General features: G+C 40.9%; 1 protein-coding gene across 1 annotated transcript in view; it reads left to right on the forward strand.

The window, feature by feature from the left end:
- tpcn2 (two pore segment channel 2) overlaps positions 1-15,394 on the forward strand; it is a 49,835-nt gene that overhangs the window by 5,507 nt on the left and 28,934 nt on the right. Inside the window, exons 2-10 of the mRNA XM_061815543.1 lie at positions 2,389-2,441; positions 3,026-3,102; positions 5,909-6,086; positions 6,166-6,282; positions 11,514-11,620; positions 12,732-12,804; positions 13,945-14,044; positions 14,147-14,212; positions 14,299-14,363. Of these exons, the coding sequence (XP_061671527.1) occupies positions 2,389-2,441; positions 3,026-3,102; positions 5,909-6,086; positions 6,166-6,282; positions 11,514-11,620; positions 12,732-12,804; positions 13,945-14,044; positions 14,147-14,212; positions 14,299-14,363 (836 nt within the window). The remainder of the gene's footprint in view (positions 1-2,388; positions 2,442-3,025; positions 3,103-5,908; positions 6,087-6,165; positions 6,283-11,513; positions 11,621-12,731; positions 12,805-13,944; positions 14,045-14,146; positions 14,213-14,298; positions 14,364-15,394) is intronic.

Below are 15,394 nucleotides of genomic sequence, written 5' to 3' on the forward strand. Positions count from 1 at the left end.
CCCAAGGGGACGTTCTGAGCCTGCTTTTTTTCAATCACCACATCTCAAAATTGCCCAGGTCACCGACGGGCATCAGCATGGTATTATACACCGACGACGTTACCATCCTAGCCAGTGGTTCCTCCATCCCACCTGATACCTACGCACGGTCCACGACTTCTTTGCCACCCGAAGTCTCCAACTTTCGCCGAAAAATCATCGGCCACACCGTTCACCACCTGGAACGCTGAACAATCGACGAGACTAAACATCGAAATCAGAGGCAATTGCATTCCTACAAACTGTAATCCAAAAATCCTTGGCGTCACCTTCGATCCCTTGCGGACGTTCCATAAACACGTGAAAATCGTGCGCTCCAAACGCAATAAAAGAAACAACGTTCTGAAGTGCCTAGCTGGCACCACGTGGGGCCAGACCAAGGAGACTATGCTCACGACATATAAGGCCATCGGCAGATCGATCCTGAACCACGCGGCGACAGTGTGGACTCCCAACCTGAAGCCAACTCTCTGGGATTCCCTCCAGGCAACTCAAAACACTGCCCTTCGGACCACCACGGGCTGCCACAAAATGGCTACCATTGATCACCTCCACGGTGAGTCGAAACTCCTTCTGGTATGAGAGCACAATGTGATGCTCACGAAACAATATGCGCTTCAGTGCTACCTGGCTGGAGATCCTAATCACAAGATAACAAGGCAAGAAGCGTGCCCCAGAGCATTGCACAAAACCGTCCGAGATATTGAGCCTTCGATCAAGGAGCACATTCATCGGCCGGCCGTCGATGCCGAGGACTACCGGCGCAGCCTCTCGCCGATCTATCGAACCACTGTAGCAGACGGGATCGCCGGCTACAAATCCAACATCGTGTTGGGCCAATACCTGCCAGGAGCCGAATCCAAAAGACAATTCCCGTGGTCCGTGAGATCCACGCTATCTCAACTCTGTTTGGGCTGATATCACAAGCTCAACAACTATCAGCATCGACTCGACACAACATCATCGATAAATGCCCATTGTGTGATGTCGCCCCTCACGATACGCATCATCTCTTCAACTGTGCTCAAAAACCGACCACACACAGATTTGTGGAGCGCCCTGGCCGATGTGGCTCACTTTCTGGACCTTGATATGGAATAATGACCATCATACTTGGCTACAACAACAACCCCTGATTATAGTTATTTTGAGAAAGTGCTACATCAAAGTTTTATGTGAAAGGTGAAAATGTAAAAAGTTGAATTTACATGATTTTTGGGATAGCAGGGTAGACAGCTTGTTTTCACCTCAGTGTCACAATCCTGAGAACCTAGATTTTAATCCGGTCTCCCTTGTGTAGCATTTGTGTTTTCTCTCTGCCTCTGTGGGTTTTTTTCTGGGTGCTCCAGTTTCCTCCCACATTCCCCCAAAAAGCATGGTATATTAATTGAAGATAGTCTTCAATTAACCTACCATGCCTACCAATTGCCCATAGGTGTGAATTTGAGTATGAGTGGTTGTTTGTTTATATTTGCACTGCAACTGGCTTCCAAACGGTTCAGGGGTGTACTCCACCTCTCGCCCAAAGATAGCTGGGATAGGCGCCAGCACAATTGCAACCTTATTTGGGGATGAGCAGTTCAGAAATTGGTGGATGGATGGATAATTTTGGGGTGGCTGACATGCCTTGTATCCCACTAGAAAAAAATAGAAAAATCCCTTCCCTAAACAAATCTCTGCATTCAGAAACAAAACAAGAGTCATCTATAATAAGTGGACGATCTGTAAACCAGTGTTTTCAAAGAGAAATTTTGTGACTGCCTTAGCTGTAAAATGTTTTTCTGCATATTAAAAAGAAAAAAATATATATATTATCCGTAGTAGTAGTTGTGAGGGGTGGTTGAACCCTTTGGGAATGTGGCTCTGCCCACCCCCACGCCCCAAAACAGACACACATTTTCAAGGTCCACACCAATATTGTTATGGTCTGTACAAACTTTTTTTTTTTTTTTTTTTGCACATGCTGTGAGCCTTTAAAAAACAGACAGTGTGCTGCAAATGGTCCCCCGAGCTATATTTTGGAGAGGCTAGTCTAAGGTGTACCGTGACTCCCCTATATCCAAGTCGACATTGAACTTGCTCCAACATGAAGGTTGAACAAGACTTAGGTTGTTTAAGTAGGGAGAAATCATACCAGTTAGACCAGTTCCATAGACAACATTTCACAGAAATGTCTGTTTATCTTTGTAAGCCGACGTGTTTAATAGTTTCTATTGGTCAGAAAATATTGAGAAAGGAGACCAGTTGGAAAGAGCACATGGTTACTCTGCCTTTGACATGAGAATATGTGATGATTTCCCCCTGAGACAAAGATGGTCTTGCCACTCTCACCGGTTTGTCTTCCGACAGATGAGGAACTGTTTATCCAACAAGCTGTTGTTCTCATTGAAGATGCGATTCAGGTAACTCAGTTTTTCAATTGTATGGCTTCAATAGAATAAATGCGGGAATGAACACATGATGCACAGTATTGATATGTTGGAATAGAACCCATTTAATCGTTAGTTGTTATTTCATTTAACATTAACATGTATAACATTTGCTATGATCAACTATGTTTTTATCTTTCATTACAAAGTCTAACTCGCATACCTTTTCTGAATAGACAACTAGTTAGTCATTGCTGTGTAATTATTTACAGATAAGGTATAAGATAAACCTGAGTCTATTTTTTTTTATCAGAACTAACTGCAATTTATGAAGGTATACAGTATTTTAACTCAAACTTTTATCAGAACCAAAAGTATCTAATGAAACAACTAATTTATAGTTCATTGAACTGGTTATGTAGGAGGCCTGACTAATGAATACTTTGTACACTAAGAGTTTTTTTTTTTTTTTTTAATAACAGCCATCAGTACTCGAAGTATAACATGTCTTTTTAGACTATTGTTTGGGCACGGGATGTTGCCTATTTACCGTACAGAAAGTAAAAGTTACATTACGCAATTTACTGAGTTGACCACCTTTACTTGCCTGTTTTCAGTATCGGTCCATTAATCACCGGGTGGATGCAAGGTCACTTCGTCTGTATCGTTGGTACTACTCAAGGATATGCCAGTGGTAACTTCAAACCTTCTTACTACCTTCACTGCACTTCACTTCATTGCACCATCACTTATGTTTAAATATTTAGTGGAATTTTGAGATGTAACTGGGTTTCTATATGAAGAAAATGGTTCTGACTGTTGACTGATGAGCCTAGTCTAGGCCAAACGAAGATGTACCATTACGGTTTTTATCTAGTACAGTGGGACCTCAGAGTGCGACCACCATCCATTGTGTGATGCTTGTTTTTTAAAATGAATTTTCCATAATAAAACCTGATTAACGGCACAAGTGCCATTTCATGTAATATTTTAACATATATAAGTAGTTTGACTGGAAGTTAACCACTCCGTTAATTAGTCTAACTTTAATCAGTTGAAAACACTGTACTGTTGGACCACGATTTTCGCAGATGACATTGTGATCTGCAGTAAAAGCAGGGAGGAGGTGGATGAACAATTACAAAGATGAAGGTGTGCACTGGAAAGAAGAGGAATGAAGATTAGCCGAAGTATAACAGAATATATGTGCGTGAATGAGAAAAGTGGAGGGGGAAAAGTGAGGCTCCAGGGAGAAGAGGTAGCGAGGGGCAACGATTTCAAATACTTGGGGTCAACAATGCAGAACAATGGTGAGTGTGGTAAGGAAGTGAAGAAACAGATCCAAGCAGGCTGGAACAGCTACTGGAAGGTGTCTGGTGTTCTATGTGACAGAAGACTCTCCGCTAGGATGAAGGGCAAAGTTCATAAAACAGTGCTGAGGCCAGCCATGATGTGTGGATTAGAGACGGTGGCACTGAAGAGACAACAGGAAGCTGAATTTGGAGGTGGCAGAAATGAAGATGTTGAGGTTTTTGCTCTGAGTGAGCAGGTTGAATAGGATTAGAAATTACATCATTAGAGGGACAGCCAAAGTTGGATGTTTTGGAGACGAGGTTCAAGAGAGCAGACTTTGATGGTTTGGACATATCCAGAGCCGAGAGAGTGAGTATATTGGTAGAAGGGTGCTGAGGATGGAGCTGTCAGGCAAAAGACTAAGAGGAAGACCAAAGAGAAGGTTGATGGATGTTGGAGATCGGCTAAGATGGAAAAAGTGTCTGGTGTTCTATGTGACAGAAGAGTCTCCGCTAGGATGAAGGGCAAAGTTAATAAAACATTGCTGAGGCCGGCCATGATGTGTGGATTAGAGACGGTGGCACTGAAGAGACAACAGGAAGCAGAGCTGAAGGTGGCAGAAAAGATGTTGAGGTTCTTGCTCGGAGTGAGCAGGTTGGATAAGCTTAGAAATGAAGGACAGCCAAAGTTGGATGTTTTGAGATGAGGTTCGAGAGAACAGACTTCGCTGGTTTGGACAGGTCCAGAGGCGAGAGAGTGAGTAAATTGGTAGAAGGGGGCTGAGGATGGAGCTGCCAGGCAAAAGAGCGAGAGGAACACCAAAGAGAAGGTTATGGATGTTGTGAGGGAAGACATGAGGGCAGTTGGTGTTCAAGAGGAAGATGCAGGAGATAGGCTGACAAGGAAAAAGATGACACGCTGTGACAACCCCTAACGGGACAAACCGAAAGGAGAAGAAAATTAACGCAAAATGTAATGTTGCGCTGCTGTGAACTGCCGATTCAAATTTTGAATCATGGAAAGAACAGGTGGCCTAATGATCGATGACTATTCAGTGGGTTACGGTCTTGTCGCTCGTTGCGTGGCTCGCTTTATCCACGTGTGCTGTGAATTGAGAGGCCCTTTCCATGCAATCACTTTCATCACTTTAGGTGTGTTAAAAAAAAATCAGCACCACAGGGGCTAATTGAATGCATTTTTCCTCCCAATTGTATGCTTTGGGTCATACATCGAACATTTTACATTTGAGACTCTGAGTGCCGGGATGCACATTTCATGGAAACAATGAGACACATTTTCAAAAGTTGTTTTTTTTCCCCAAAAAAATCTTGTCCATACATGTATTGTATGGTTATTGTCCTTTTTTTTGGTACATATCCTATTTCTGCCTGTTCTTGAAATGTTTTTATGCTACTGAAATGTTACTACTGTAACAGCAACAAATAATAATAGAAATAAAAATTTAAAAAAATAATTATTCATAATATGAATGAATAAGACATTATGTTAATCTTTTAATATTGTGTATCCATACACCCTCTAAATAATAATTTTAGTAATTTATAATGAAAGGTTTAAGAACTAAATAAATTAAAAAAAATTTTTAAAACAAATTTCTAAGTTTATTTTCTAAGAAAATTTTAATGTGATCATTTGTAAATGAATTACAATCTCAGAGTTGGTTATTAAATTTAAATTTTCATTTCACCATGAGTTATTATAAAATGTTATTTAATGATTCAATTCTTTTTTTGTTTTACAAAACAATGCTACGGTAGTGACTGCACAGTTTCAGTCATGACCACAGTATTTTTCTGCTCGGTTGTATTTTATTCCCTCAACTTTATTGCTTAAAGGTCAACTGTCATATATGGATTTTTTTTCATCTCCCGCCATGAAAATCCTCTCAAGGCATTTGTATTGGAGAAGAACCAGGAGTGACATTTTTTGCAGTAACGGGTTCAACTGTTTATTTTGGTTCATACCATACCAGTGAAAAATTACTCGGTTTTTTTTGTCATCGTGTTAGCCAAAATGCCGGCGCGTTGTATTGCTGGATTTTGCTCGAACACTCGGGAGGATGGATTCATTCTAAACACTTTTCCAAAACACCCGGTTCATTGTGAAAAATGTATGTAATACTATAATCAACCCATAGAGTACCCATTTAAGTACGTATATGTAATCAACTATTTCTACCCATGCAGGGGCTTAGGCCTGACCATTGCGCTGGTGCTGCTGCTGGCGTTTGTGGAGCGCCCATCTTCCCTTTCTGTCACCTCTGACCCTCGATATCGTGCTCTACCCTGGGAGCCTCCTTGCGGCTTCACAGAGAGCTTCGAGATAGTTTGTCTATTCATCTTTACGCTTGATCTTGCTGTTAAGGTACATCCATTCAAACATTGCATCTAAGACAGCATATAAAAAATACAAACCTGCTTCTCTTGTTCTTGTTTGTTCTCAGAGCTACTTAATTGGCTGGGATGAATTCAGGAAGAACAAATGGCTGATTAGCTATACCATTGTTATTTCCATCTCCATCATTGATTGGGTCTTGTCCGTCAGCATGGTCTGTGATGAGGTGAGAAATAGACTTTTAATATTTTAAAATGGTAAGTGTAGGTGTGCGCATTGTAGCAAGTGCTCTGGAGAAAGCAAGACAGATGGTAAATAGGAAGCCAGCTTGGCCGCATCTCTGGTCCTTCGGGTTGGAGGGGGAAAGGAATCCTGTTCTCTAGGGAAGGGCATGTGGGGCAGTAGTGGTTAGGGAGTAGCTGGTGGTGTGGCATTGGGTCCCTGTGGCCTCTGCCCGGTGTCCAGTCCTGGGATGCCTCGGTGGGAGGTGGTGGAGGGGCATTAAACAACACGGACAATCAGTGACTGCGCATTATCTACGCATTCGTTTAAGCCAATTGGGTGAAATTTAATGATTTCCCACAGCACACCAGACACTATGCCACGGCACACTAGTGTGCTGCGGCACAGTGGTTGAAAAACTGTAGTCCACTCCGCCAGAAGCTGTGGAATATCTTCTTCACACAGCTATTGTAAAAGTCTGTCACTGTGCAGTACTATCAGAGTGTCCTGGAAGGGGTGGGTAGGATTGTCCTGTATGGTTGACAGTTTAGCCTTCATCCTTATCTTGTCTTTGTAGTGTATTCAATTCATTATCAGTTGAACATGAGTTGCAAATCATTTTATTATTTTTTTATTTGTTCAACACATCCCGACTTCATTGGAATTGGCGTTGTAATTAAAACAAAGAGGGGAAGAAAGTAATTTTATTATTTAAACGATTTTTATTTGTAAATTTATGACAATCACAAAAGTATAAAGTATTGTTATTTTATAATTTCCTTCATTTTGTTTGGAAGCCCACAAAGATGTTATGGTGCTCGTGTGCCTGCAAACTTAACCGATAAAAGATACAATAACAGAAAGGTATTTCCAAATTAACCATTTATTGGCTGAGCACAAAGAACCATATGGATAGTGAGTTGTGAGCCAATGAGTGTGATGGAACACAGCTTGTGATGATTCAGAACATGAAGAGGAAATCTAAGAATGAAGGTGTGGAAAGAACCTTAGAAATAAGGTATGTCGATGATCCCACGCAGGTTTGTGGAACTACAAAGCATAAGTCACTTAGTTAGTTGGTTTTGTATCCATCACTTTCCACAACATTAACAGGAAGAGCTGTGAGGGGAAAATGCAGGATGTGTTTACAGTGCCTTGTGAAAGTATTCGCCCCCCTTGAACTTTTCACCTTTTGGCAACATTTCGGGCTTCAAACATAAAGATATAAAATTATTTTTTTGTCAAGAATCAACAACAAGTTTAACAAATAAAAACCTAAAAAGTGGGGCGTGCAATATTATTCGGCCCCTTTGCAATAATACTTTGTAGCACTACCTTTTGCTGCAATTACAGCTGCAAGTCGCTCGGGGTATATCTCTATCAGTTTTGCACATGGAGAGACTGAAATTCTTGCCCATTCTTCCTTGCAAAACAGCTCGGGCTCAGTGAGGTTGGATGGAGAGCGTTTGTGAACAGCGGTCTTCAGCTCTGCCCACGGATTCTTGATTTGATTCAGGTCTGGACTTTGACTTGGCCATTCTAACACCTGGATACGTTTATTTGTGAACCATTCCATTGTAGATTTGGCTTTTTGTTTTGGATCATTGTCCTGTTGGAACATAAATCTCCGTCCCAGTCTCAGGTCTTTTGCAGACTCCAACAGGTTTTCTTCCAGAATGGTCATGTATTTGGCTCCATTCATCTTCCTATCAATTTTAACCATCTTCCCTGTCCCTGCTAAAGAAAAGCAGGCCCAAGCCATGAGGCTTCCACCACCATGTTTGACAGTGGGGATGATGTGTTCAGGGTGATGAGCTGTGTTGCTTTTCCGCCAAACATATCATTTTGCATTGTGGCCAAAAAGTTCGATTTTGGTTTCATCCAACAATAGCACCTTCTTCAACATGTTTGGTGTGTCTCCCAGGTGTCTTGTGGCAAACTTTGAATGGGACCTTTTATGGATATCTTTGAGAAATGGCTTTCTTCTTGCCACTCTTTCATAAAGGCCAGATTTGTGCAGTGTACGACTGTTTGTTGTCCTATGGACAGACTCTCCCACCTCAGTTGTAGATCTCTGCAGTTCATCCAGAGTGATCATGTGCCTCTTGGCTGCATCTCTGATCAGTCTTCTCCTTGTTCGAAGTGAAAGTTTAGAGGGACGGCCGGGTCTTGGTATTTTTGCAGTGGTCTGATACTCCTTCCATTTCAATATGATTGCCTGCACAGTGCTCCTTGAGATGTTTAAAGCTTGTGAAATCTTTTTGTACCCAAATCCAGCTTTAAACCTCTCAACAACAGTACCCCGGACCTGCCTGGTGTGTTCCTTGGTCTTCATGATACTCTCTGCACTTTAAACAGAACCCTGAGACTATCACAGAGCAGGTGCATTTATACGGATACTTGATCACACACAGGTGGATTCTATTTATCATCATCAGTCATCATTGGATCATTCAGAGATCCTCACTGCACTTCTGGAGTGAGTTTGCTGCACTGAAAGTAAAAAGGCTGAATAATATTGCACACCTCAGTTTTCAGGTTTTTATTTGTTAAAGTTTAAAATATCCAATAAATTTCGTTCCACTTCATGATTGTGTCCCACTTGTTGATTCTTGAAGAAAAATTTCTTTTGAAATCTTTGTTTGCAGCCTGAAATGTGGCGAAAGGTTGAAAAGTTCAAGGGGGCCAAATACTTTCACAAGGCACTGTACATCAGTGCTGGGCATGGAGATTATTGATCTTCATAGTCACATTGAATCACTCTGGTCATTTGTCAGTAGAAATAAATTCCCACAGATTTTGTCATGTACAGTGAAGAAAATAAGTATCTGAACACCTTGCTATTTTGCAAGTTCTTCCACTTAGAAATCATGGAGGGGTCTGTAATTTTCATCATAGGTGCATGTCCACCGTGAAAGCGATATAATTTAAAAAGAAAAATCCAGAAATCACGGTGTATGATTTTTTTTTTTTTTTTAATTATGTATTTCTGTGATACAGCTGCAAATACGTATTTGAGCACCTGTCTATCAGCTACAATTCTGACCCTCAAATACCCTGTTTGTCCGCCTTTAATAGTCCACCTCCACTCCATGTATTATCTTGAATCAGATGCACCTGTGTGAGGTCATTAGCTGCAGAAAGAGACCTTTCCACCCCATACAATCAGTAAGACTGAAACATGGCCAAGACCAAAGAGCTGTCCAAAGACAAAATTGTCCAACTCCACACAGCTGGAAAAGGGCTACAGAGAAATTGCCAAGCAGCTTGGTGGAAAAAAATGTCCCCTGTTGGAGCAATCATTAGAAAATGGAAGAAGCTAAATATGATGGTCAATCTCAATCGGAGTGGAGCTCCATGCAAGATATCACCTCGTGGGGTCTCAATGAACCTTAGAAAGGTGAGGAATCATCCCGGGACTACACGACAGGACTTGGTCAATGACCTGAAAAGAGCTGGGACCACCGTTTCTAAAGTGACTGTTGGTCATAAACAAAGACGTCATGGTTTGAAATCAAGCATGGCACAGAAGGTTCCCCTGCCTAAACTAGCACGTGTCAAGGCCCATCTTAAGTTTGCCAATGACCATTTGGATGATACAGAAGAGTCATGGAAGAAAGCTTTGTGATCTGATGAGACCAAAATAGAACTTTTTGGTCATAATTCCGTTAACTGTGTTTGGAGGAAGGCGAATGATGAGTTCCATCCTAAGAACACCATCCCTACTGTGAAGCATAGGGGTGGTAGCGGCTGGGGTGGCTCATCGCGGCGCCGGACCGCGGTGGCTCATCTCCACCGTGGAAGTGGATCGGACAGGGAGGTGGTTTGGCCGCAGCGTCATCGTCGCTCGTTGCGTTGTTTTTATCATCACCACGCGGAGGTAGATTGAGCGGGGAGGTCAACCATGGCTTCGGTTGGGCTGACTCATACATACTTTCTGGGAGTCTGTTGTTAGTTAGAAGTAATCTGCATATCATCTAAATATGGCTCGCAAGAATAGGGTAATATTGCCCTGAACACTTCATTCGATTGTGAGATGTTCTCTTGTACGAAAACAGCTTCCGTGTCTGAAGGGGCGTGTCCCATAGTAGGGGCCATAGTGTGTTTTCAATGGCGAATGTGTGGGGTGACGTCACAGACAGTAGATGCAGCCAATATGGCGACCACTTGGATGTCGAATGACATCTTTGTGCATGGATGACGCGCTCTCCACTCATATTTATTTTTTTGTATAGACATTGAAGTGAATAATGTTACATGTATTTTTCATTTGATATCTATTTTAGAATGTTTATAGGGATGACACTTGACCTTTGACCTCCCATGGGGTCAACCTGACAGGATAAAGCTGTGGATGTCACAGCTGAGGCTTGTTCATCAGCTGGGGAAATTTGCACGTATCTAATCAATACTGGTTATTAGCCAGTTAGTTATAGCCTCTCGTGCCGGTACTGTATAAGCAATAACATACTTTATGAGGCGGCACGGTGCAGCAGCTGTAAAGCGTTGGCCTCAAAGTTATGAGGACCCGGGTTCGATCCCGGACCTCCCTGTGTGGAGTTTACATGTTCTCCCCGTGTCCGCGTGGGTATATCGTGCCTCCTGCCCGTTGTTTTTTTTCCTTGGCATAGAATAAGCACTACATGTCTCCCTTTGTCACTATAATAAAGGCAATGAATTACCAGAATGATCAAGAAACAAAAAAAGTTGACAAAGCCATTTTAATACATTAGAAAAAGTCACTGTTGAGGGGAACTGTTTGTATATCACATGGGCGTGTCTGACTACATATTAACTTGGCAGCTATGGAATGTGCAGTGTCTAACTTGCATGAGTGCAACTCTGCCAGTTTGTTACTCTAGGGTTTTGTAAGCAGTACCCCTCTACTTTTTCACCTTACATTTAAGCGTTTTCAATCCATACTTATGAGTGACGTCATCACAATGTTGTGTGGTGCTGATTTGTTGAAGTGCACCTCGGAAATTGGCAAACTCTTCCAATCCCACTGCCTGCAAAGTCACAAGGGCTAGAGGTACCAAACGGTAGTACTGAATGACTTAAATTGAATTGACATAAATTGGACAGACGGACAAAATATAGCACAGACGTACGTCACAGTCTGAAATCCTAGGCTGAAATCACTTGACTACAACATTCTTCTATTAAGATTTGTTTTTTTAAGTAGACAATCAAAAACTGCATGTTAATTTTTTTTTTTTTTTTTGCCATTGTCAGAAACTGAGAGTTCGACGGCTTATTCGACCATTCTTCCTTTTGCAAAACTCATCCCTGATGAAAAAGACGCTGAAGTGCATCAAGAGAACGCTGCCAGAGATCGCCAGGTACTCACTTTTTTACATTGAATACATTCAAATTTGTCTGTAATTTAGCTCTCAACATGGACTGAAATATTATTAGGAACTCCCAATGTTGTCTGACAAACATTAATTTCGTTTGACATCAGCTTCACTGACACGCTCGCCAGCTTAAGTCCAATATATGATTAAAGCCATCATGAAGAGAACTCACACTTTTGCACATCACTTTGTTTCCTCAAGAAAGCTACTTCTACTCCTCTACTTAATGATATAAGAAGATTAAACTCAAGCGGTAAAGTGTTTGTGGTAGAAGGAACAAGACATTGTACATTCAAATCCTAAAACCTGGATCCTTCCATCTGCCTGGTTGTAACTTATTTTTTGAGTGACAAATCTTTACTGAGAGAAATTATTTTAAGTTCAGATCTCCATAATGTGGTCTATATTCTCCACTACTAACTGAAATATAGAGGTGTGTCTCAATTAAATTTGAATATCATGGGAAATACTCCATATTAGTTTCCCAACATGCAGTGATTTTTTTTTTAATTGAATGAAAACCCCAAATTAATCAAGACTTTTGAAAATAACATCAGCAATAAGCAAAATTGTTTTTGATACATAAAACAGGCAGGAATTGTCTTTGGGCAAGTGTTTCGCTGTGTTTCATAAATCTATACACTGTATGAGTTTCCCCTTTTGTATTCAACTACCTAAAAAGTTCATGTGATTTATAGCATAAGAATCTTATTTGAGAGGCACCGTCATATCTCTCATACCTCCATCAGTTGCAAATCTCCCAAGTTAAAACACCCAAGAATGCTTCAAAGCAATATGTGATGTGATCCAAATTTCCACATCGGATGGAAAAACTAATCTGGAGACGATGTACCGAAATTCTTTCTTCCTTGGCCCGTGTGAATTAATAATACATTTGGAAATAAAATTAACGTAAAATTGAATTCAGCTTAATTGCTCTGATGAACAGTGTTCTATTCCATTGACATGTCTCTTTAACAATTGGAAAATGTTTAGTGGGACAGTGCAGCGATTATCAGAATAAATCACTAGTTATGTTGGCTATTTAGCTTTTCAATGCCCATAACAAATGTGTCCTTCTGTGTTGTACCTGCAGTGTCATTTTGCTGCTGGCGCTACACCTCTGTCTGTTTACTATGATTGGCATGTTGTTGTTCCCTAAAACTGAGGTGAGTTTTTTGTAAGTACTGTACACTTTACTAAACTCATCACTTTGTGTAGAACACATTTTGTTTTGCATTACAGTGTCCTCTCGTTTAACACTGTGGTTACGTTCCCAAAAATACCCTCATTAAGTGAAATCCGTGAAGTAGAATTTTTTTCATTCATTTTATGTATTTTATGTGTATTTCATTCACAGGAAGTTTTTTTCATTTACAGGATGGTTATCATTTACACTCAATGTTTTTTGTTTACATTTTTTTGTCATTTAGTGTTTTTCCATTTACAGCAGGGGTGGCAAACCCACGGCCCTTTGCCTGTTTTCATGCCGCTTTTATGAAGGCACGATAGCATAACGAAGTTCTGTTTTTTTAATGTGCGTGTGTGCGAGCGTGCTTTGCTTGAGATTATTACAATTTATTATGGGCATTGTGACAACTTCGGTTTGTGTGTGTGTGTTTGCGTGTGTGTGAGTATACAGTACACTATATACAATATGGCATGGTACAGAGCACTGCTGCCATTCCAGACCCTTGCCAAAAAATTTCAATATCACGGTCACCCTTATTTCTATAATTCCATTCAACAAGGTCAACTTTCATAGATTCCAATGGATTCAGCCCCCACAATTTCAACAATTTCAAGTGTTCATTTGATCATGCCCAACGAGATATGTCGTCCGGGTTCGTTTTGATAACAGGCTTCACTTTTTTATTCACAAGTGCAAAATACATTGAATCATTAAGGATTCATGTAAAATATAATAATTTATGCTTTATATACGATATAGTATCGTGTGACAGACAAGTGCTTTGATGTGTCAGAGACACATTTGGAGGCATCTGATTTTCAAAATAAAATATTTTTCAATCTCTGATGACACCTGGTATTTGTCCCACTAACCCGTACCACTGTTCTAGATATAGATTCTCTAAAATGAGGCCAAGTGACAACAAATTGAAGCGACCTATTCAATACAAGTATGGAAAGCCCTCAGTTTTTTTTTTTTTTGTCCCGTTAGAAATCCCGAGTGCAGCCTTTTCAGACTTCAACCGTTCCCTTAACACAAAACCTTTCAAATATAGTCATGTCACACAAAGAATGCCTCCTTTTGTTTTTCATGACTCTCCCTGTGTGATTTTGTTCAGGATCCACTTAAGAATGAAGAGTGGAAAGTGTATTTTCGAAACCTGCCTACTTCACTTACTTCCCTGCTGGTGCTGCTCACAACAGCAAACAATCCAGATGGTATTGCATTTAACGATATCACCATACTGTCACCTTTGTGCATTATTGTTTTTTGTTGGCTTATTTATTTTTCTTATTTACAAATGTTCTGATTTTATGCAGTGATGATCCCTGCCTACTCTCGAAACAGAGCTTATGCCATTTTCTTTGTACCATTCAGTGTAATTGGTAAGATGTTCTTGTCTCTTTCAGTTGAATATTTACCGGTTTTATGAAAGTTTTTTTTATCTTGCAAATTATTCGTTTCCATTCAGGAACTTACTGCCTGATGAACTTAATGACCGCTATTATCTACAACCAGTTCAGGGGATATTTGCTGGTAAGTAATGATCATTTTGTGACCATGCTCTTGTCACAAAAGACTCTTCTCTCAAAACATATTACCCTGTTAAAATGAATGGAAATGCAATTAATCTGTTCCAGTCCCTCAACAAATACCAATTTAAAAACCAGGAGGCCTATACAGGGAGTCCTCGGTCCACGACTTAGATCCGTTCCCACAGTAGCGAATTAACTCGAATTTTGACTTAAGTCGGATTTCACCGTTAAAGTCAAAATTTACAATGTCCGCTGGGATTGGCTTCAGCATTCACGCGACCCTCATGTGGATAAGCAGCTCGGAAAATGGGTGGGTATGTGTATTTCGTATCTTATTTTCCTTTCAGCTTGTCCCGTCAGGGGTCGCCACAGTGCATCTTTATTGCACGCATATTTGTTTGGCACAGTTTTACGCTGAATGCCCTTCCAGACGCAACCCCTCTGCATTTAGCCAGGGAGAGAAGCTTACAACACCTGGTATTTCCAGCCATATGTACTTCTTATAAAAAAAATTAAAATACATGAAGGGAAGGGAGGCTGCGCTCAGCTCTTGCTAAGTAAGCAAGTGCAGGTAGCTGTTCCTAGTGGTAAAGTTGCTCCGTGATCACTGTATCCCTCTTACGGACCAAACCCTTCACGTGCGCTAAAATACGGGCTTTGTCCTTAATCATAATCATTATGGTCATCTGACTGCAGCCCAAGTCTTTATGTCCGCCATGTCCGTCTGTGTTAATCCTTTCTCCGTTTTTTTTTTTGTTTTTTTTTATGATGGTAAACTTCGGTTCCACGGTTAAAAAAACAAAACAAAACCACAACCCAGCTTTCTTCTATTGGGCCATAATGTGTAAAAAGGTGGGCGAAAAGGCAAATAAACTCCCAGCGCACAAACACATAAACAAACACTATGGAGCTGGGGCCATAATGGTGGACAAGACTCTGGTGTCGTTAAGGCGAAACGTTTTTGGTGAAGACCGTCTTAAACCGAGAGCTCCCTGTATTGTAAAGCTGTGAACTGCTTTGATGAGCCTCCTC

This window comes from Syngnathoides biaculeatus, chromosome 3, assembly GCF_019802595.1.
Source record: "Syngnathoides biaculeatus isolate LvHL_M chromosome 3, ASM1980259v1, whole genome shotgun sequence".
In the NCBI taxonomy this organism is placed as follows: Eukaryota; Metazoa; Chordata; class Actinopteri; order Syngnathiformes; family Syngnathidae; genus Syngnathoides; species Syngnathoides biaculeatus.